General features: G+C 40.3%; 3 protein-coding genes across 4 annotated transcripts; 2 read left to right on the top strand and 1 right to left on the bottom strand.

Moving 5' to 3' along the window:
* LOC104119857 (protein ABA DEFICIENT 4, chloroplastic-like) lies at positions 1-2,566 on the top strand. The gene is made up of 6 exons (XM_009631456.4): positions 1-274; positions 833-1,046; positions 1,472-1,572; positions 1,840-1,968; positions 2,040-2,128; positions 2,243-2,566. Exons 1-6 carry the CDS (start codon positions 164-166, stop codon positions 2,391-2,393), a joined length of 795 nt encoding a protein of 264 aa, XP_009629751.1. The 5' UTR covers positions 1-163; the 3' UTR covers positions 2,394-2,566.
* Positions 2,465-5,168, bottom strand: LOC104119858 (uncharacterized). 2 transcript variants are annotated; one of them, XM_033652474.2, is made up of 4 exons: positions 4,844-5,168; positions 3,997-4,275; positions 2,946-3,145; positions 2,465-2,861 (listed from the first exon to the last, which is right to left on the bottom strand). In XM_033652474.2, the coding sequence occupies exons 1-4, from the start codon at positions 5,132-5,134 to the stop codon at positions 2,579-2,581; spliced, it is 1,053 nt and encodes a 350-aa protein (XP_033508365.1). In that variant the 5' UTR covers positions 5,135-5,168; the 3' UTR covers positions 2,465-2,578. The 2 variants fall into 2 exon arrangements, with proteins under 2 accessions (XP_033508365.1, XP_009629752.1); XM_009631457.4 differs by having other exon boundaries at positions 3,997-4,270; positions 4,839-5,165.
* Positions 5,169-12,582: 7,414 nt separating this feature from the next.
* LOC138905679 (uncharacterized) lies at positions 12,583-14,669 on the top strand. The gene is made up of 2 exons (XM_070194199.1): positions 12,583-12,823; positions 14,356-14,669. Exons 1-2 carry the CDS (start codon positions 12,583-12,585, stop codon positions 14,667-14,669), a joined length of 555 nt encoding a protein of 184 aa, XP_070050300.1.
* Positions 14,670-20,078: the final 5,409 nt, after the last annotated feature.

Raw genomic sequence — 20,078 nt, 5'->3', positions numbered from 1 at the left:
ACTAAACATTACAAATGGCCACTTTCACCATTGTGCGTTCACAGTGGCCATGAAATCATGAATGACGACCCCATTTTTTTCTTTATTCAATCCAAACTTTTCTTTGTTTCTAAAACTAAACTCTTGCTCTCCATTATTGTCCTTTTTTCTACGTCTATAACTCATGAAAAGGTCACTTTCTTTTAATTCTTCTTCTTGTTTTTGTTCCCCTCTTAATAAGTCAAGTATGAACTTCTCTTCTTCTTGCTTCTGCTACTCTCACATCTCACTCAAGGTATGCTCTTTTTTTCTGCTTCTGTATCACACTACTCTATGTTCCTTTTTGTTTTCCTAGCTTTGATATGTCATGGTCAATTGGTGTTTTTGTTGCTTTAGGATAAAAGTAATTGGGGGTGGTATTTTATAGTTCCCAAGTGCAGTTAGTATAGCCCAAAATATTTAATACCAGAAGGTTGTGCAGGGCAGAGCTGCATGATTTGAAGGGGTTCAAATGAATCCGCTTTAAAGGGAAATTATACCCTGCAAATAGAATGAAAAAATTTCAGGGTATATATAAATTGTTAAATCCCTTTCACATAAGGGAAGCTTTTTGAAGGTGGCTAAAAAACTTTTTTTTCTTTTTTTTCCCACTGTGTGTGTGTATGTGTGGGTTGGGGGATTTGCAAAGTGGGAATGTATATCTTTGAAGAATGAGGTTTTGCAACTCATTGAACACTAGCAAGTTGGAGGCTCCAATGAAATTGTACTGCTCTTTGGGTAGTCATTTTATTTACCAGTTAAGAGTTTTTAAATTCTTTTCCTGAAATTAACCATACCCTAGTACTTATTGCAGATGAACTGCAGGGCACCTGCCTTGATGTCCAGGAGAAACCAGCCTACCTCTTATACTTTTCTAGAAAAGAATTCTGACATTGTAAATCAACGAGTAGTGGAATTCAGAACCAAGTTTAGAAGTGGAGCGAATTTCCTGGGAGGATCAAGAGTCATTATTCAACTTAATCTTCAAACAACTCTTGCTCAAAGAAAAAGCTCCAGGGTGACTGCTTGTAATTATTTTTCTTACCCACTTCATCCTATTTAATCATTTATTTCTGGTTCTGTGCGTTTGTTTATGGCTAACTAGTTTAAATGTGTGCCTAATTATGCTGTTGCTCCGAAGTTGGTTTCAAACTCTACTACTGCTTCTTTTATATCTTGAGGAGCATTAACTTGTTTCCCAAACTAACATTTGGCAGCAACATTTAGTGAATGGTAAAATACTGAAATTTCAATACTGATTTGTGCAAACTTAAAGTACCATTTGTTACTGGTACGTTGAGAATAAACTTCATCTCATATTGGCCTACATTCTTCCTTGATCCTATTGTATGTTTTAGGTCCTGACATTGACAATTTTTATGCCATCTCATAACCTCCAGAAGGTGTAACATTTGCAAGCTTTTAATCAAGATTTTCTGTTCCTCTTCTGTAGGTTTGCCAAGTTCTGAAATTGCTTCTACTGTTTTCACACTGGGAACAGCAGCGGTTCTTCCGTTTTATACCCTCATGGTTGTGGCTCCTAAAACTGAACTTGTAAGATTTGCAGAGTATTTTCAATCTGAACCCCTTATTCAACTTTCTTTTTTCTGCGTACTGGAGATCAAATTTGGCAGTTTAATTATGTATTCAATATGCTTTATAAATTAAATGGTTACCAGCTACATCCGTCCATATCCTAATATATGATTTCCGTTCATTGCATTGGTTTGATATTTTATTATGACATGCTGATTTTGTCAAAAAATGTAAGTCATTGCTTCATTTCAAAGTAAAGTTGTAATTAAACATATTCGAATGCAGACCAGAAAAGTGATGAAAAGCAGCATACCCTATATTGGCTTTGGACTTCTGTACACATATCTAGTATACCTCTCTTGGACACCAGATACAGTTCGGCTGATGTTTGCTAGTAAATACTGGCTTCCGGAGGTCTGTGCTCAACTACATAATAATTCGTACTAATTGCCTGCTCAGGGTCTTAACACTTCGTTCCCATTCAGCTGCCCGGCATAACTAAGATGTTCTCCAACGAGATGACATTAGCTTCTGCATGGATTCACTTGTTGGCCGTAGATCTTTTTGCTGCAAGGTCAGTCTCTTGGCGTCTATCCTTATTATTGCGCTATGCCCATATACTTTCGTTTTGGGAGAAGAGAGAATGCCACTGTTAGACATTATAACTAGAGTTTTTCATTTGAAACAGGCAGGTTTATCATGATGGATTGCAAAATGATATTGAAACCCGCCATTCTGTGTCTCTGTGCTTGCTGTTTTGCCCCGTCGGAATTGTTACTCACTTCATCACCAAAGCTCTAACCAGTAGCCCAGAAAAGAGACAGCATAGGACTCATTAACCAAGGATTTAGGCCTTCATAAATGATCAGCCTGTGTGTGACTATCAGCAAAGTGTAAAGGTTTTCAGCAATGAAACACAACAGTAGAAGCTTGTATTCTTGTAATAAAACATTGATATAGCTTGTATTCTTGTACTACAACATTGATATACTGTTGATCCAACTTCGATAAATCTAACTTGTCTCTAAGATGGATGTATGTATAAGACTTCTTCCTTTAGTTCTACTCCAAACTTTTGATTTACTGCATCCTTAACTATGCCTATGAGCTCAAGCATGTCTTGAGAAGTTGCAGAACCACAATTTATGAAAAAGTTGGCATGCTTGTTTGAGACCATAGCTCCACCAACTTTTAACCCTTTCAACCCAGCTTGCTCAATCAATTCTGCAGCAGAAAAACCCATAGAAAATGGATTTCTAAAAACTGAACCAGCACTTCTTTGCGCCAAAGGTTGTGTCCTCCATCTTCTGCAAAGAAACCATTTTTTCTTGCAATTTAATGACTGATAGCGACATGTATCCAATTAAGAAAATCACATTATAGACAGTTACCTAGCCAGGTATTCTTGCTGCATTTCTCGTGCAGTTTTGGAGAACTTGAGCCGGAATGTAACTGCAGTAATGGATGCCAACTCCTTCATTTCTTGAAATGGTGATGACCTATAGCCAAAATTTAGCTCTCTTCTTTTTAGCATCCTAGATTCGCCTTCATTTGTGATGATTTCCATGCTATCAATAGTGTCAGCTGTTTCCTTTATATTAATGACAAAGGTGCTGCAATCTCAGTATCACCTATTATAACTAAAGGTTGTAACGGGTACAAAAATTGCATTAACAATAACGAGTCCAAACTAGTTAGATCTCTATACGAAATCACTATATTCAAACTACTTAGATCTCTATACCAATTGTCTATATCCAAGCTCTTATTGGACCTGTTTCATTCTAATATTATCCTTACACTAACATACAAGCTAAGTTGGTCAGACTTGGGTGCGGTTATCCGATATGGGTGCGGATCTAAAGGTCGGGTCCTTCATGATCTAAATTTTATGATTCAGAGGTACGGATCCAAGTACGGGTACGGGTGCGGGGATTCGACTAAAAATAAATCAAATATCTAAAAATAGAATTATAAAAATATGTCTAAATTATGTGACATTGTGTGGATCGCTTACAATGTATTCCGAGAAGGAGAAAATATTGAAAAAGACGAGATCCAAAATAAAAGGAAAAGGATTGACATAGAAATTTCTATATACAAGGTATTTCATTTTCTTCAGTTTCATTCTAGCTTTTGTTTTGATTTCGGAAATCATTTTGTATGTCCCGAAGTTCTCCGTCGACTTTGGTCGAATTACCCAAAACTAGTTGACCAGATCTGGTATGGACCCTACACCCACGCCCACGTCGTATCGACACGGGTGCGAGTCCCGGCAACTTAGCATGTAAGTCTCTAAACAAGCCTAAAAGAACTCTTGGCAAACGCAATTATGTAAGTATACCAACAACTTAACTCCAACTAGCTGAGCTTATACAGCAAATATTAACAGGGGGATGAAAAAAAACCCTAAGATAGTAACTTATTTAAATACTGATTTACCTGGCCATTTGCTCCAGCATTCATGTAAGCAGCTCCACCAACAGTCCCAGGAACACCCCCAGCAAATTCAAGCCCTGAAAAACCTTCATTTGCACACACAAATCCTAAACGATTAAACGGGTACCCACTTCCTACCCGGTATACTCCATGTTCTATCTTCTCCAAGAACTCGATCCGATTGAGAATGACACAACCATCAAAACCCATGTCATCGAACAGGCAATTCGAGCCCTTACCCAATATTATATATCTCATCGATTGCTCATCACAATACCTGCACTATTTCATTAGGGTAAAGTGTAAACTAATAGTGAATGATCAATCAACTAAGGCTTCATCTCAAACTAAACTACTCCATTAACAACAACTAATACTACGCCCAATTCCAAGCAAGCTGAGATCAACTGTATCAATATTTTTTTATCGAAGTCTGATATAACTAAAACTTAATCCCAAAAGTTAAATACTTACTCAATCTATCCCAAAATGACACTTTTCCTTCCCCAAGATTCAAACTAAGCAAACTTCAGCAATAACTTAAAACGTAATTGACATTTTAATATCAAGATAATTGCCAATTATAACATTTTTATGTAATTCCGGGAAATAAATTAGTTCTTTAATTGATCAATATAGTTTGATTTCCTAAATTAGTAAAATTGACTCTCAGCAATCAAAGGAGTCAAACAAATTGGGATGGAGGCAGATAATTGCTTTTAAAGGCAATATAAGGAGAAGAAAGTTTTCAAAATCACAAATTGACCCTACACACTAGACATACAAGTATCTAATTCAGACTAAAATGTAAGTTACAAGTAAATGAGTGTAGATTGTATTGGAACCTGACAGCAGAAACAAGTTGGGTTTGGTTAAAGACTTGGACGAAGTAATTAGCAGGGCCTCCAATGCCCCATGTACTGAGATCACTGAGCAGCTTCTTCTTGCGAATAAACTGTAACCGGCTCGAGTTTGGAGCTGTTTCTTGCTTGTTGAAACTGCTGTAAACTTGACTACAAGAATGCAACTTTCTTTGTGGGTTTAGAGGGAATTGATAGTTTGCCATATATGAGGGCTTTATTTGCATTGCAAATACTTGGTTTGGGGCTCTGCTACCGCTCTTTCTGATGGGCAGTGGCATACTAAAGAGAAGGGTAATTTAAAGAGTTTTCGTTCAAGGATTAGGAGGGATGTATAATCATGTGACATCCAACCCATCACTAACGTTTGCGTTAGCTAGATTTTCTACGTCATACCCTCGGGTTACGGCTCTTTTCTGAATCCTACACGAAAGTGAAATAACTTGTACACTGGATTGTCTTTTTTTTTTTTTTTTATATTCGATATTCACTGGCTTATAAATTTAGATTTAAGCCGTCTTGGATCCACCAAAAGAGGAATTTTTTTATCTTCAAAACTCAAACACGAGACCTTAACTAGAATAGAGGAACTATTCATCCCATCACATTAAGGCTAAGTTAATTAAAATAAAGTAATTAAAACATAAATAAGAAAATTTCCTCTCTTCTTTTTCTCTATGTTCATTAAGGCAGGTCTTTTAAAACTTCTCTATGTTATGCAAATATCTTTCTTTTCATTAAGCACTTATTCCTACTTTTTGTTTAATAGCTTCCTTTACAACTTTTGTTGTAAGCCTTAGTCAATTTGTTTACCACTTAAGTCAGACTAACAAGCTTATACATTGAGCTACCTGATACAATCCTAGATAGTCAGGGCAAAGCAGAGCACATTGCATAAGAGTTTGAGTTGTCTAGCGGATCATTGACTCACTCCAAGTCCAAGAGTGTCTTAGGAATACATGCTAGGAAATTGCATGATTTTAAAAAAATTGTTAGAAGGAGTTTGGAGAATCATTTTGATGATTCATGTTAAGAATACCATATTTGGAAGCTTGAAAATTGCTTGGAGCAAGTTAGTAGTCAAGAATTAGAAGTTGGATTCGCCCAAGGTTCTATGTTGCAGTTAGCGCAAAGAATGGAACATTTCTGAAGCAATCTGCCAGGTGCAACGCAATTCTACATTGCAGCGCAAAATCTCAGTGCATATATATTGTGCAGCGTTAAGTGTTATCGTGGAAAGTGAAAGGACCCTATTTGTATTCTTTCATCACTATAGATACTTCTAATCATTCCTTTAGTCGGTTTTTGCATATTTTTAGAGTGATAAATGATAAGCGAGAATTTTGACTACTTATTTGCATCTTTGGACCTTTGTTTTAGTTCAAAAATGTTTAAAGGTATTCCCGAAAACTAATAAAATATGCTTACTTGTAGGAGTATTGAAAAATGAGCCATTACGATGAAATCAAACTCAAGAGGAGTGCTTTTGAACAAGGACAAAAATCAAGCACAAAAAGCCAAAGTGCGAACCGCTGAATTCTGTGTGCGGCCGCAGAACATGGACAAGAATTAACAGAGCTGCAATATAAGGTGCGGCCGTAGAAGTCAAGGTTCAGAGAGTTCCAACCCCAAGCTCAGCAAGAACTGCGGACCGCACTATAATTATGCGGCTGCAGAAATCAAATGTGTGGTAAATTTCTAGCTAGGGTTATGACCAACCCTAGTGTGGGAACCTAATGAGTGTTTGATTTAGGGCTTGTTTATGGTTGGATGTGTATTATTTAGCCTTGTTCTTGCTATAATTGTAGAATTAATGGTTGCAAATATTTGTTCAAACCTATTTGACTTGGTCTCTACTTGAGAAAGAGAGACTTGGTCTAGAAAAACTTGGTTAACAAGAGTTTGGAATGAAATTAAGAGATTGATAGTCCCAATTAAAAAGTTGAACCTAGAGATAGTAAAACCCGACCTGAGCAATTTGTCAATTGTTTAGTTCAATACCCATTTGGACTTGAGAAAGCCAAATTGGGCAAAATCACTCTCTTACCGAGAGGTATTGAGTGGGTATTTGAGTGTTGATTGCTATAATACACTCCGACCATCGAAACTCGCTCTAAAGCCTACAACCCGTTAGGCAAACACCTAGGTAAAAGTCACAACCCTAGACCTTTTACATATTTGAAAAACAACAACAAAAACATTCTTCTCTAGTTTCATATTTTTCAATTGCAATCCTTAGTATAATTTTAGAAGTAAAATCAAAACAAAGTTTGTGAAAGTGCAACTTAGACAATTCACGTGCTTAGACCAAATACATACCACTAATCCCATCTACGCTCCCTGTGGATTCAATCCCGACTCCTAGTTGGGTATTATTATTGCAATCGAGTGATTCACAACCCCAATTTGAGGTGTGACTTGGGCGAGATCAATTTTTGGCACAGTTGCCGGGGAGCATAAAAACGGATTTAGCTATATATTTGGTTTTGTGTGTGAATTATCTTCTTTTCCTTCCGTGTTACTAATCTTTTTAGTGAAATAATTGTAGGTGAAACAATGGCTCTCAACAACAATGATCCTCTCGAAAACATGCCTTTGGGGAATGTGAACGTGGAAGATGACCAAGTTGAAGAGGTTCCTCTTGAATCTCAAGCAAATAGACGAGGCCGACCGCCTCAAGACAACGTGCCCGTTCCACCCCCACCTCTACCAAGAGCGTCTCCACACCGGGTATTGCCGAATGAAGGGTATGCAAGTTCCATACTCCTGCCCCGTATTAGGGCGAGAAACTTCCAGTTCACAAATGTTATGCTCATATTGCTAGAGCAACGAGGATTCTTCACCGGGGCTCCGAGTCAAAATGCTTACAAACATTTGAAGGGGTTTGTGGATACTTGCCGGGGGAGTAAACAGACCAACGTCTCCGAGGATGCTCTAAGGTTGCGGCTATTTCCCTTCTCTCTACGGGGGAAAGCCTTGTATTGGTTAGAAAGGTTGCCAAACCATTTCATCCATACATGGGATGAATTGGCGGAGAAATTTATTTCCAAGTTCTTTTCTCCCGGGCATATGGCTACTCTTAGAGACGAGATTCTAGCATTCAAACAAGAACCCAATGAGACTTTGCATGATATATGGGAGAGGTACCGAACTATGGTGAAAGAGTGCCCGAATAATGACATGACAGAGGCTATGATTCAACAAACTTTCTATAGGGAGATCAATACTACCAATCAACGCGTGGTCAACCAACTTGCCGGTGGAAATTTCATGATAACACCATATGCCGAAGCTTGTGAGATCTTAGATGCGATGGCGAATACTTCATTGGTATGGAAAAGTAGAGCAAATATTCCTCAAGATGATCCAAATGTGATTCACCTATATAAAGAATTGCATGATCATGGGCAAGCAATTGCCGAGTTGGCCACTACAATGAATCAATTAGCCAAAGCTCAACTTCAACAAGTTCAAGGTCCTAAGCAAGTAAATGCAATGAAGGGTGTCAATATGATGGTAAACAAGAGAAGGTAAAAGGGTCAATAAGTGCAAAACCGTACGGAACAATATGTGCAAGAAGATAGTGGGTTTGATCAAGATTAATCTTACAATGAACAAGAGGAGGAAGTACAATATGTGAACAACTTCAAAGGGCAAAGAAACAACTCTCAAGGCCCGAATCAACAATAATGGCGATGTCAAGGTAATCAAGGGAATTGGAACTCAAACAACCAAGGTAATTGGAACAATCAAAACAATCAAGGAAATTGGAATGGTCAAAACAACCAAAGCAACTGGGGTGGCAATAGTCAAGGATATTGGGGAGGCAACAACCAAGGGGTTGGAACAATAACTAAGGAGGCTTGGGCTTTCAAAGGCCCCCGATATATCAACAACCAAGCAACCCGCCTCCTTATCCTTCCCATGGTCCTAGCTCTTCCAACAATGAGATGGGGCAAATTGAGAACATGTTCAAATAAATGATGGAGAAGAATGCCGACTCCGATGCTCAACTAGCCTCTCACAACACTTCAATTCGCAATTTGGAAGTTCAATTGGGGCAAATCTCGCAAGCTTTGAACACTCGTCCTAAAGGGGCACTACTAAGTGACACGGTGGTGAACCCAAAGGGTGAGAACAACACAGGACATGCCATGGCCATGACTACAAGGAGTGAAAAAGGTGGGGATGCAACCACCTCAAGTCCAAGAAAAATTATGGATGATGAACAAGTGATTCAAGAAGATGAGATTCCAAACAATTTGGTGCAAGCCAATGATGAAGTAAGAATTGATATTGATGACAATGTGGAGGAGACTCAAGAGGAAGTAAACCCATCTAGGGAGCACATTGTAGACATACTGGAACCGGTAGTGCCAAAGGCTAAGACACCAATGCCAAGGCCTCCTCCTCCATACCCTCAAAGGCTTACCAAGCAAAATAGCAAGAACCAATTCAAAAAGTTCATTGACATGATGAAAAGCCTATTTATTAATGTGCCATTGGTTGAGGCTTTGGAGCAAATGCCCGGTTATGCAAAGTTCATGAAGGATTTGGTGACAAAAAAAAGTTCGATGAATTGTGAGACTATAAAGATGACACATCAAGTGAGTGCAATTGTGCACTCAATGGCTCATAAATTGGAAGATTCCGACGCTTTCACAATCCCTTGTACTATTGAAAGCGCCAACTTTGCAAAAGTTCTTTGTGATCTTGGGGCAAATATCAATTTGATGCCCTATTTGGTTTTCAAGACTTTGGGAATTGGGCAACCAAGACCCACATCTATGAGGTTACAAATGGCAGATTGTACTATGAAGAGACCATTGGGTATTATTGATGATGCATTGGTTCGTGTTGATAAATTCATCCTCCCGGCGGACTTTGTGATTCTTGATTGTGAAGTAGACTATGAGGTGCCTATTATTCTAGGGAGACCTTTCCTTGCTACGGGGAAGGCTCTTGTTGATGTGGAAGTCGGTGAGCTTACTTTCCGGGTGGGTGATAAAAGGGTGGTTTTCCATGTGTGCAAATCTATGAGGCAACCGAATAGCAATGAAGTTTGTTCATTTGTGGACTTGGTGACCGATGTGATTATTGATGATACTAGTACCATGTTGAATGTGGATGATACTTTGGAGGTCGTTTTGCTTAACCTTGATGATGATGAGAAGGATAGCTATGTGGAATGTGTGAATGCATTGCAAGGAATGAGGTCTTACACTTATGAACCCCGCAAATTGTCCTTGGATCTTGAAAATCGGAAGACTCCTCCAACAAAGCCCTTAATCGAGGAGCCTCCCACTTTGGAGTTAAAGCCATTGCCTCCACATCTCAGGTATGAATTCCTTGGCCCTTATTCTACTTTACCGGTTATTCTTTTCTCTTGTTTGACTGACGTACAGGTAGAATCCACATTGACAGTGCTACAAAAGAGGAAGAAAGCTATCAGATGGACATTGAAGGATATTCGGGGTATAAGACCCGCCTTTTGCATGCACAAGATTATTTTGGAAGAGGATGCCAAACCCTTCGTTGAACATCAAACAAGACTAAATGAAGCAATGCAAGAGGTGGTCAAAAAGGAAATCATAAAGTTGTTGGATGCCGGGGTTGTTTACCCCATTTTCGATAGTTCATGGACCTCTACGGTACAATGTGTCCCAAAGAAAGGGGGCATGACGGTGGTCACCAATGATAAGAACGAGTTTATTCCTACAAGAACGGTGGCCGGGTGGAGAGTATGTATAGACTATCGCAAGCTCAACAAAGTCACAAGGAAGGATCATTTTCCACTTTCCTTCCTTGATCAAATGCTTGATAGGTTTGCCGGTCGTGCTTTCTATTGTTTCCTTGATGGGTATTCCGGCTACAATCAAATTCTTATTGCTCCGGAGGATTAAGAGAAGACTACTTTCACATGTCCCTATGGTACTTCCGCATCCTCGCGGATGTCATTTAGTTTATGTAATGCATCGATGACTTTTCAACGATGTATGATGGATATCTTTATGGACATGGTGGAGGATTTCCTTGAGGTCTTCATAGATCACTTTTCAGTGGTTAGAATTCTTTTGATGATTGCTTGAAAAATTTGGATAAGGTCTTGGCAAGATGTGAAGAGACGGACTTAGTACTCAATTGGGAGAAATGTCACTTCATGGTCGAGGAAGGCATTGTCGTTGGCCACAAAATTTCAAAGAATGGTATTGAGGTCGACAAGGCCAAAATAGAGGTGATTTCTAAACTTCCACCCCTAACATCCGTGAAGGGAGTGAGGAGTTTCTTGGGTCATGCGGGGTTCTACCGCCGTTTCATCAAGGACTTTTCCAAAGTGGTGAACCCCTTGTGTAAGCTATTGGACAAAGATGCCAAATTCCATTTCAACGAGGATTGCATGAAGGCATTTGAATTGCTCAAGTCCAAATTGACAACTACTCCTATTATCACCGCACCATATTGGAGCTTGCCTTTTGAGCTAATGTATGACGCAAGTGATGTGGCGGTCGGAGCAGTTTTGGGGCAACGTATCAACAAAATCTTCCATCCGGTCTACTATGCTAGTAAGACCATGAATGATTCCTAAGTCAATTACACTGTGACCGAAAAAGAGCTCCTTGCTATTGTTTTTGCTATGGAGAAGTTCCGCCTGTACTTGATGGGTACAAAGGTGATTGTCCACACGGATCATGCGACACTTCGGTACCTAATGAGCAAGAAAGATTCAAAGGCGCGGTTAATGAGATGGGTGCTTTATTACAAGAGTTCGATCTAGAAATCCAAGACCGCAAAGGCAGCAAAAACCAAGTGGCGGACCACTTGTCTTGCTTGGAGAAGGAGGGGATGCCACATGTCAGCCTTGAAATCAATGACTCCTTCCCCAATGAGCAACTTCTAGCCATTTCAATGACCAATGAATGGTTCATCGACAAATTATCTTATGAGTGGTATTGTACCGAATGAGTTCTCTTCAAACCAAAGGAAGAAACTCAAACGGGATTGCCTTGACTACTATTGGGATGAACCGTACCTCTTCCGAATTTGTACCAATGATGTGATTCGAAGATGTGTGCCGGAGGAGGAACAAGTGGAAATTCTTGATGCTTGCCACTCTTCGCCATATGGTGGTCACCATGGTGGAGCGAGAGCGACAGTGAAAGTGTTGAGTTGTGGATTCTATTGGCCTACTCTCTACAAGGACGCAAGGGATCTTGTCAAGCGTTTTGATGAATGTCAAAGGGCAGGTGGGATTTCTAAGAAAAATGAGATGCCCTTCACCACCATCTTGGAAATTGACATTTTCGATGTGTGGGGCATTGATTTCATAGGACCGTTCGTAAGCTCTTGTGGGAATACCTACATTTTGGTAGCTGTGGATTATGTATCAAAATGGGTTGAGGCCGTTGCTCTACCCAACAACGAAGCTAGAAGTGTGGTGGCATTTTTGAAAAAGAACATCTTCACAAGGTTTGGTACTCCAAGGGCCATTATAAGTGATGGGGGATCACACTTATGAAACAAAGTTTTTGATACCTTACTCACCAGGTATGGTGTCACTCACAAAGTCATGACCCCCTATCACCTTAAAGCAAGCGGACAAGTGGAAGTCTCCAACCGGGAGATCAAGAGTATTTTGTCAAAGACAGTGAATGCCAACTGGATGGATTGGTTGAAGAAACTTGATGATGCTCTATGGGCCTATAGGACGACTTAGAAAACACCGATTGGGATGTCTCCATATCGGTTGGTGTTCGAGAAAGCTTGTCACCTTCCGGTGGAACTTGAGCACAAGTCTATGCGGGCATTGAAGAAGCTAAATCTTGAGTGGGATGTCGCCGCCAACTTAAGGATGGCACAGTTGAATGAGCTTGATGAATTCCGGTACCATGCATATACAAGTTCTTCCTTATACAAGGAGAAGATGAAGTACCTCCATGACAAGTACATTCAGAACAAGGAGTTGAAAGAAGGTGATCTTGTGTTACTGTTCAATTCTCGGTTACAGATGTTTCCGGGAAAGTTGAAGTCTAAATGGAGTGGCCCGTTTGAGGTTAGGAGTGTGACACCCTTTGGTGCATTAGACTTGAAGAATAAAAATGATGAAGTGTTTGGAGTCAATAGTCACCAGGTGAAGCATTATTTGGGAAAAGTTGAAGATGGCCACGTCATGGCATTGATTCATTTCAAGTGATTGATGGTAATCTGCGTCGTGCCGCGATGTTAAATCAGGCGCTTATTGGGAGGCAGCCCATGTTTCTTTTTATTTTTATTTTTCTTCTTTTTAGATAAGTCTTGTTTTGTGCTAACTCGTTTTGAAGTTTGTTGAAAGAATGAGTGTGCTTTGCAGAAACTGTGCTATAGAAAAGAGGCTAAGTGTGAAAAAAGGGTGGACCGCACATTTATTGTGCGGACTGCACAATTTTGATGTCCACAGCAGAAAGGGATCTGCGGCCACACAATTCTTGTTGCGGCCACACAACTGGAGATCAGAAATTACAAACTCTCTGAAGTTTGTCAGAAAAATGACCGATCTGCGGCCGCACAAGGAAATGTGCAGTCCGCACAAAAATCTACGGCCGCACTCATAAATGTGCGGACCGCAGATCATCAAAAACGATAATTGGTAACAGGTAGGGAGTGCGGACCGCACATAAAATTGTGCGGCCACACTCAAATTAGCATTTTTTCCCTTGTCGGTCAAACTATAAATAGCAGCCCCCTCATACTGGTAAAACTTTAAACACTCTCAACACTTAACACAAAGGCCAACACAGTGCACTTAAATTGATTCAAGCATCTCACACTCATTTCATCTCCCTTGATTCTTCCTTGCATCACTACATCACTGGTAGGTTCAATTCATCTTCAAATATTTCAATTTTCTTAATTTTGTTCATAGTTAATGTAGTTATTTTTAGGCCTAATGTCAAATTCATCATCATGTGTGCTTAAAATTGTGTGGGTAACTTTCTAGTTGCTAATTGGGGATGGGTAAACTGTTTATCATGTCTAAATTGCCACTACCATGTCTAAGAAAAGCCCTAAGTTCACTGCCGTTGGTGTTTAAATTGTGTGGCCACACAAGAAATTGTGCGATCGGCAGATCTTTAGGCTAGAGTAAATGTGTGCACTGATTGTGCGGACCGCACTCAAAATTGTGCGTTCCGCAGAAATTCAATCGCGATCGCAGAAAAGTGTGTGCGGCCACAGATCAAGCAATTCTCTGACTTCAGAGAGTTGTCATTTTTGAAGTTTCAATATGCGACCGCACCCAAAATTGTGCAGACCGTCCTTCAGATATGTGGCTGCACCTAAAATTGGGCGGACCACAGAATCATCACTGCGGCCGCACTTTCAAATTGTGCGGTCCACACAACCCCATCTGCGGCCGCACTCAAAAATGTGTGGTCCGCACTTCCCCAACCTGCAACATGTTTTGTTCTGCAAATTTTTTGCTTACCTGCACTTAACTATAACTGATTCTTGTTTCTATGTATTGCAGACAATGGTAGATCATGGGGGCGAGGTGATACATCCAAGGGGAGGGGTGAATCCTTCCGAGGCCAAGGCAGGGGTACCCTACAAATCTCCGTGCAAACAATGATCAGTAAGAAGGCAACAATAGGCCGAGGTAGACAACCGGAGCCCTCTGAATCAAGTTCATATTCCCCATCTAGGGAAGCATCGGAGGGCGACTTAGTACAAAGGCAGCATGCTGTGCAATCACAGCCACAACTGCCCCAGGACAGATACCGACTGAGAGATGAGCCTACCTCTTCTGGGAGTACTTCTGAGGGTTCGGAAGGGAACAACTAGGCTTCAGATCCCTCATCTACTCATGCCCCCGCCGCACCAGTCATAGTTGATGATGATGATATTCCGGATGACGGTCGGGGGGCGAGGGGGTGATACCAGAGTTGTAGGCCTGGAGAGGTCAAAGAAGAAGGAAGTTTGGAAAGATAGGTTTGTGAGCCTGACTGCATTCAACAGGTTCCGAGAGTGGTGGCCTCAAAGATCGCTCACACTTGAGCGTCAATTTCTTTTGAAAGACTTGGATAGGTACAATCCCAATGTGTTAAGACAATTTTGGGAAAGAAAAAGGTGGAAGTGGTTCACGAAAAGCGTATTGGATTCGAAGGAGCACTTAGTCCGGGAGTTCTACGCCAATGTGGCGCAGATCAAAAAGGGGACTATAAGGTGTGGAACTTGAAAGTACGATTTGATCAGAGCACCCTGAACACTTATTTGGGGTTCGAGAATATCGAGCCGGTGCAATATTTAGATAAGTTCGCACTGGGTGACACAGCTCGACTTGGCTAGCTGAGATACTAGAAGCTCCAGGACCACCACCACGATGGATCACAACAGGGGTTCCTATTCTGCGGAACACCCTCAACTTTGAAGCAAAAGGGTGGCAAACATTTGTATGCAGTCGCATAGACCCAAGCCGGAATGAAAACAATCTTCCAATCCCCCGGACAGTCTTAGTTGCATCTATCATAGCCGGGTACCCAATTAATGTTGGTGCCATCATGTCGGCCAACATGTCTCTGGTTGTCAGGCAGGGTGAAAGCTCCTATCCGTATCCCAACACTATCACAGAGTATCTCACGGATGCAGGGGTGGAGCCCAAGAGCTTTGATACGAAGGTTAGGGCTAAGCAACCCTTCTCCTGGTACTCTCTGAAGGACCCAAGGAACACGAAGAACAAGGGTAAGTCGACTACTACCGTAGGCCAGTTTGATGAGCCGTCAGTGGTAGTTGCAGATTCTGCTGCTATCCCTTCTACAACTTTCATGCCCTCCACAGTAGCCGGTCCTTACACCGAGACAACTTCCATGCCACCACATCCATCTTCAGGGCCATCAACATCAGTATCAGTGCCTTCCTCCTCCACTTATCCACTCACTGTGCTGTGAGTCTCCCAGACACTGGCGAGTCTCAACAACTGGATGCAGATAGCTACTGCAAAGCTGTCCGACCTATCCAGTGTTGTTGCGGCACAATTTTCTACCCCAGCACCCCAGGTTCCTCCGTTAGTGGAGGAAATATTGAAGAAGATATTGGATAATCATAAGACCATCACGGACACCTTGGTGGCACATTGGGGAGCAATTGAGGAGCTAGGTAAACATGTGAAGAAGATGAGAAAATCCTAGTCCTCAAGAAAATCAGTGGACAAGTTGAGACGTGAAGTGACCAAGATAGCAGCAGCTGGTAATATTCCCTTTGACTTATTGATGGAGACAGATCCATCAGTACTAGCAGACCCAGTAGCACCATCAGTACCAGTGGCACCAGCTGGTCAGTTTGAGGAGCCAGACCTCGCTGTCCACATGGCTAAGGAGGTGCTACAGATGTTCACCAACCCAGCTACTCCCCGAGCAGAGGATGATGAGATCCAGTTGGAGGAGCCTGCGGGAGGTGATGCTGCTATGGACACTGAGACCACATAGGGAGTCCTCGCTACTCTTTCCCTTACTTATTTTGATTTTTGTTAAGCATTGAGGACAATGCTTATTCGTATTCAGGGGGGTGGCCTATTTTGATTTGATATGACATTTGACATTGGCCTGTAATAACTGATAATATTCTCTTTTTATTTTTACTTTCATTATGTACATATTCTTCTCTCAATTGATGTATATATTCTCTTCCCTTTCTTAGTTTGTATATTCATTTATGCTTTCAGCAGTTTACTTCATAGCTTCTTTATTTTGTTTTCTCAGTAATCAATGTTTAGTCTAATAGCTTCTTATTTACTTTAATAACTTCTTTTTAATTTAATAGTTTCTTTTCATGTGTTAAGTGATCAATAAGCCTTTGATTTTCTTAATGCCAGGGTTCTTTCCAAATGTGATTTTTGTGTGAACCGGGTGACTCTTCCCAACGATGGATGGCGTGATAACTTTCTTAAGGGATTAGTCTATTTTTGATGTTTAGGTAAGAACAATAGTAATAATGAATAAGAGGACCTAATTGAGTCGAACTAGAAGATTCAAGCATGCTTCACTTGGAACCAACACACTTAACTACATGCTTATGATTAAAAACAAGTTCTTGGAAAGAAATAGCTCTAGTTAGTGACCTTGTGACTCTTGCGTTGACTTAGGCAATCATCGATTGGTTTAGTTGAACCATTAGTGATTTTCAATCTTGTATACGGTTGTTGTGGGCCCTTAACTCTATCCTCTTTAACAATCCAGCTGTGTGAGAGGTGAGATGTTTTGTTGCAAGTCCAAGTACCCAGGCGAATGGTCTAGAACTTGCCCCGAATGTGTTTCTAGGCAAAATTATAAGTTTTGCTTGGCTTGAGAAGTGATTGTAGGCTCTCCTTGACCCATTTTGAAATTTTCCATGGCCCACCAATGATGTTATGCCTAGTCAACCCTTTTGAGCCTAAAGCCTTTCTCATTTGATGACCATGTTATAAGCCTTTACCCATTTTGTAGTGACCCTCTCTTGGTACCCGATCTTTTCTTAACACCCATGAGAAGCAATTGGAGAAAACATAAGTTTGGGGGAGAGATGAGGAGTTTGAAAGTGGTATCAAGGTACAAAAAGAGAAAGAAATGAAGAAAAGGCAAGGCAAGGAAAAAGAAAGAAAGAACAAAAGGAAAATACAAAAAGAAAGTGAATAAATTGAAGAGTTGAAGGGATTCAAAGAAAAGCAAAAGTGCAAAGCTTGGAGGAAACAAAGAAGGAAAAAAAATGAATATCATTACCAAGAAAGAGTGATGTCAAGTCTCTCTAGTTCCCCTACGGAAAAAGAAAATGACTCAAAGAGTCGGAAAAGCATGAGCCAAAATGAGAAAATGGAGTGCTTAAGGAAAGATGAACCCGTTCTACTCTAACATTTCCTACCTTAGTCCAAAAGCCTTCATTACATTTCGAAAAAGCCCTACGTAATTTCAAGCTGAGTGAACTTACATTAGTGGTGATTTACATGAGGGGCAAGCATATGGTACTTAGAGTCGTACTTGTGACATTCTTTTGAGAGAGATGAGCGAACTTTTCACAAATCCTTGAAATAAGTGCTACATTCTTAAGTGAGATAAGCTAACGGAGAGTAGAGGAGAGGAGTTTGGGATCCACAGTGACCTACATGAAAGAGCGAACTTCCTTGATGAGTAAGTCAACCCTTGATGCTCAGGTGTCACATTAGAACTATTTGTGCTTAAAACTTCAAATCATTGCCTTGTTGATATAAGTGTTCTGGGTAATTGTTGGTCCCAATTGATGTGTGTTTGATTCATCTTAGATTAGCTGGAATAGCTCTTTTCTTGTGGAGATGGAAATTACCTTATTTGCTTGAGGACAAGCAAAAGCTTAAGTTTGGGGGAGTTGATAAGTGGAGATTATGATTACTTATTTGCGCCTTTTGACTTTTGTTTTAGTTCAAAAATATTTAAAGGTAATTTCGAAAACTGATAAAATATGCTTACTTGTAGGAGTATTGAAAAATGAGCCATTACGATAAAATCAAACTCAAAAGGAGTGCTTTTGAACAAGGACAAAAAGATAAAATGCGGACCGCAGAATTCTGTGTGTGGCCGCAGAACATGAAGAAGAATTAACAGAGCTGCAATGTAAGGTGCAGACCGCACTGTAATTGTGCGGCCACAGAAGTCAAGGTTCAGAGAGTTCCAACTCCAAGCCCAGCAAGAACTACGGACCACACAATATGCTTACTAGCAGGAGTATTGAAAAATGAGCCATTACGATAAAATCAAACTCAAGAGGAGTGCTTTTGAACAAGGACAAAAAGATAAAATGCGGACCGCAGAATTCTGTGTGTGGCCACAGAACATGAAGAAGAATTAACAGAGCTACAATGTAAGGTGCGGACCGCACTGTAATTGTGCGGCCACAGAAGTCAAGGTTCAGAGAGATCCAACTCCAAGCCCAGCAAGAACTGCGGACCACACTATAATTGTGTGGCCGCAGAAATCAAATGTGTTTTCGCACCTAGAATTGTGTGGTCTACAGAACATAAGAGACGCGGCCGCAGTGCAGAATTGTGCAGCCGCAGAGCCAACTCCTGTTAAGAGCTGAAGCAAAGTGTGAACCGCACAAAGAATTTTGCGGCCGCAGAATATCTAAAAGGGCAATTTTGTCCGAAACTTTTAGCTTTGTATAAATAGACTATTTTCACGAAATTAGGTTATGTTTTGAAAACCAGAAAGTATGTAGCCATTTTTCTTTACTCTTTTAGGAAACTTTAGCTTATCTTGTTGATTTTACGTTGGATTTTCATCTATTTATCTTTCAATATGAGTTTTATCATCTTTTCATTTTTATTTTCTTCATTACCCACTATGAGTAGCTAAATTTCTAGCTAGGTTTGTGATCCAACCCTAGTGTGGGAACCTAATGGGTGTTTGATTTAGGACTTGTTTATGGTTGGGTATGTATTATTTAGCCTAGTTCTTGCTATAACTGTAGAATTAGTGGTTGCAAACATTGGTTCAAGCCTATTTGACTTGGTCTCTACTTGAGAAAGAGAGACTTGGTCTAGAAAAACTTGTGTAACAAGAGTTTGGGATGAAATCAAGAGATTGATAGTCTCAATTAAAGGGTTGAACCTATAGATAGTAAAATCCGACTTGAGCAATTTGCCAACTTTTTAGTTCAATACCCATTTGGACTTAAGAAAGCCAAATTGGACAAAACCACTCTCTTACCGAGAGGTATTGAGTGGGTATTTGAGTGTTGATTGCTATAATACACCCCGACCATCAAAACTCACTCTAAAGCCTACAACCCGTTAGGAAAACACCTAGGTGGAAGTCACAGCCCTAGACCTTTTACATATTTGAAAAACAACAATAAAAATATTCTTCTCTAGTTTCATATTTTTCAATTGCAATCCTTAGTATAATTTTAGAAGTAAAATCAAAACAAAGTTTGTGGAAGTGCAACTTAGACAATTCACGTGCTTAGACCAAATACATACCACTAATCTCATCTACGCTCCATGTGGATTCGATCCCGAATCCTAGTTGGGTATTATTATTGCAATCGACCGCTTCACAACCCCAATTTGAGGTGTGACTTGGGCGAGATCAATAAACATCATTATGAGGCTTAGAACCTCCTCTTTGTTTGGATTGAACTTTGAAATACTTGTTTCCAAGAATTGGGATTCTATAAGGTAATCTTCTTCTTTATTATTCATATCTAGGGTTTGAGACATTCAAAATCACAAATAATCTTAGTTTTTGC

The sequence above is a fragment of the Nicotiana tomentosiformis genome, chromosome 2 (assembly GCF_000390325.3).
Source record: "Nicotiana tomentosiformis chromosome 2, ASM39032v3, whole genome shotgun sequence".
Taxonomy (NCBI): domain Eukaryota; kingdom Viridiplantae; phylum Streptophyta; class Magnoliopsida; order Solanales; family Solanaceae; genus Nicotiana; species Nicotiana tomentosiformis.
This window is presented reverse-complemented; position numbering and strand designations above follow the sequence as displayed.

Coding starts and splice junctions, on each gene's coding strand:
- LOC138905679 (XM_070194199.1), top strand. CDS start 12,583: ATGTCTCCATATCGGTTGGTGTTCGAGAAAGCTTGTCACCTTCCGGTG. Junction 12,824..14,355: donor GAACAAGGAGTTGAAAGAAG/GTGATCTTGTGT, acceptor TATGTATTGCAG/ACAATGGTAGATCATGGGGG.
- LOC104119857 (XM_009631456.4), top strand. CDS start 164: ATGAAAAGGTCACTTTCTTTTAATTCTTCTTCTTGTTTTTGTTCCCCT. Junction 1,047..1,471: donor AAGCTCCAGGGTGACTGCTT/GTAATTATTTTT, acceptor CCTCTTCTGTAG/GTTTGCCAAGTTCTGAAATT. Junction 1,969..2,039: donor GTAAATACTGGCTTCCGGAG/GTCTGTGCTCAA, acceptor GTTCCCATTCAG/CTGCCCGGCATAACTAAGAT.
- LOC104119858 (XM_033652474.2), bottom strand. CDS start 5,134: ATGCCACTGCCCATCAGAAAGAGCGGTAGCAGAGCCCCAAACCAAGTA. Junction 4,276..4,843: donor AAACCCAACTTGTTTCTGCT/GTCAGGTTCCAA, acceptor CTAATGAAATAG/TGCAGGTATTGTGATGAGCA. Junction 2,862..2,945: donor CAGCAAGAATACCTGGCTAG/GTAACTGTCTAT, acceptor GTTTCTTTGCAG/AAGATGGAGGACACAACCTT.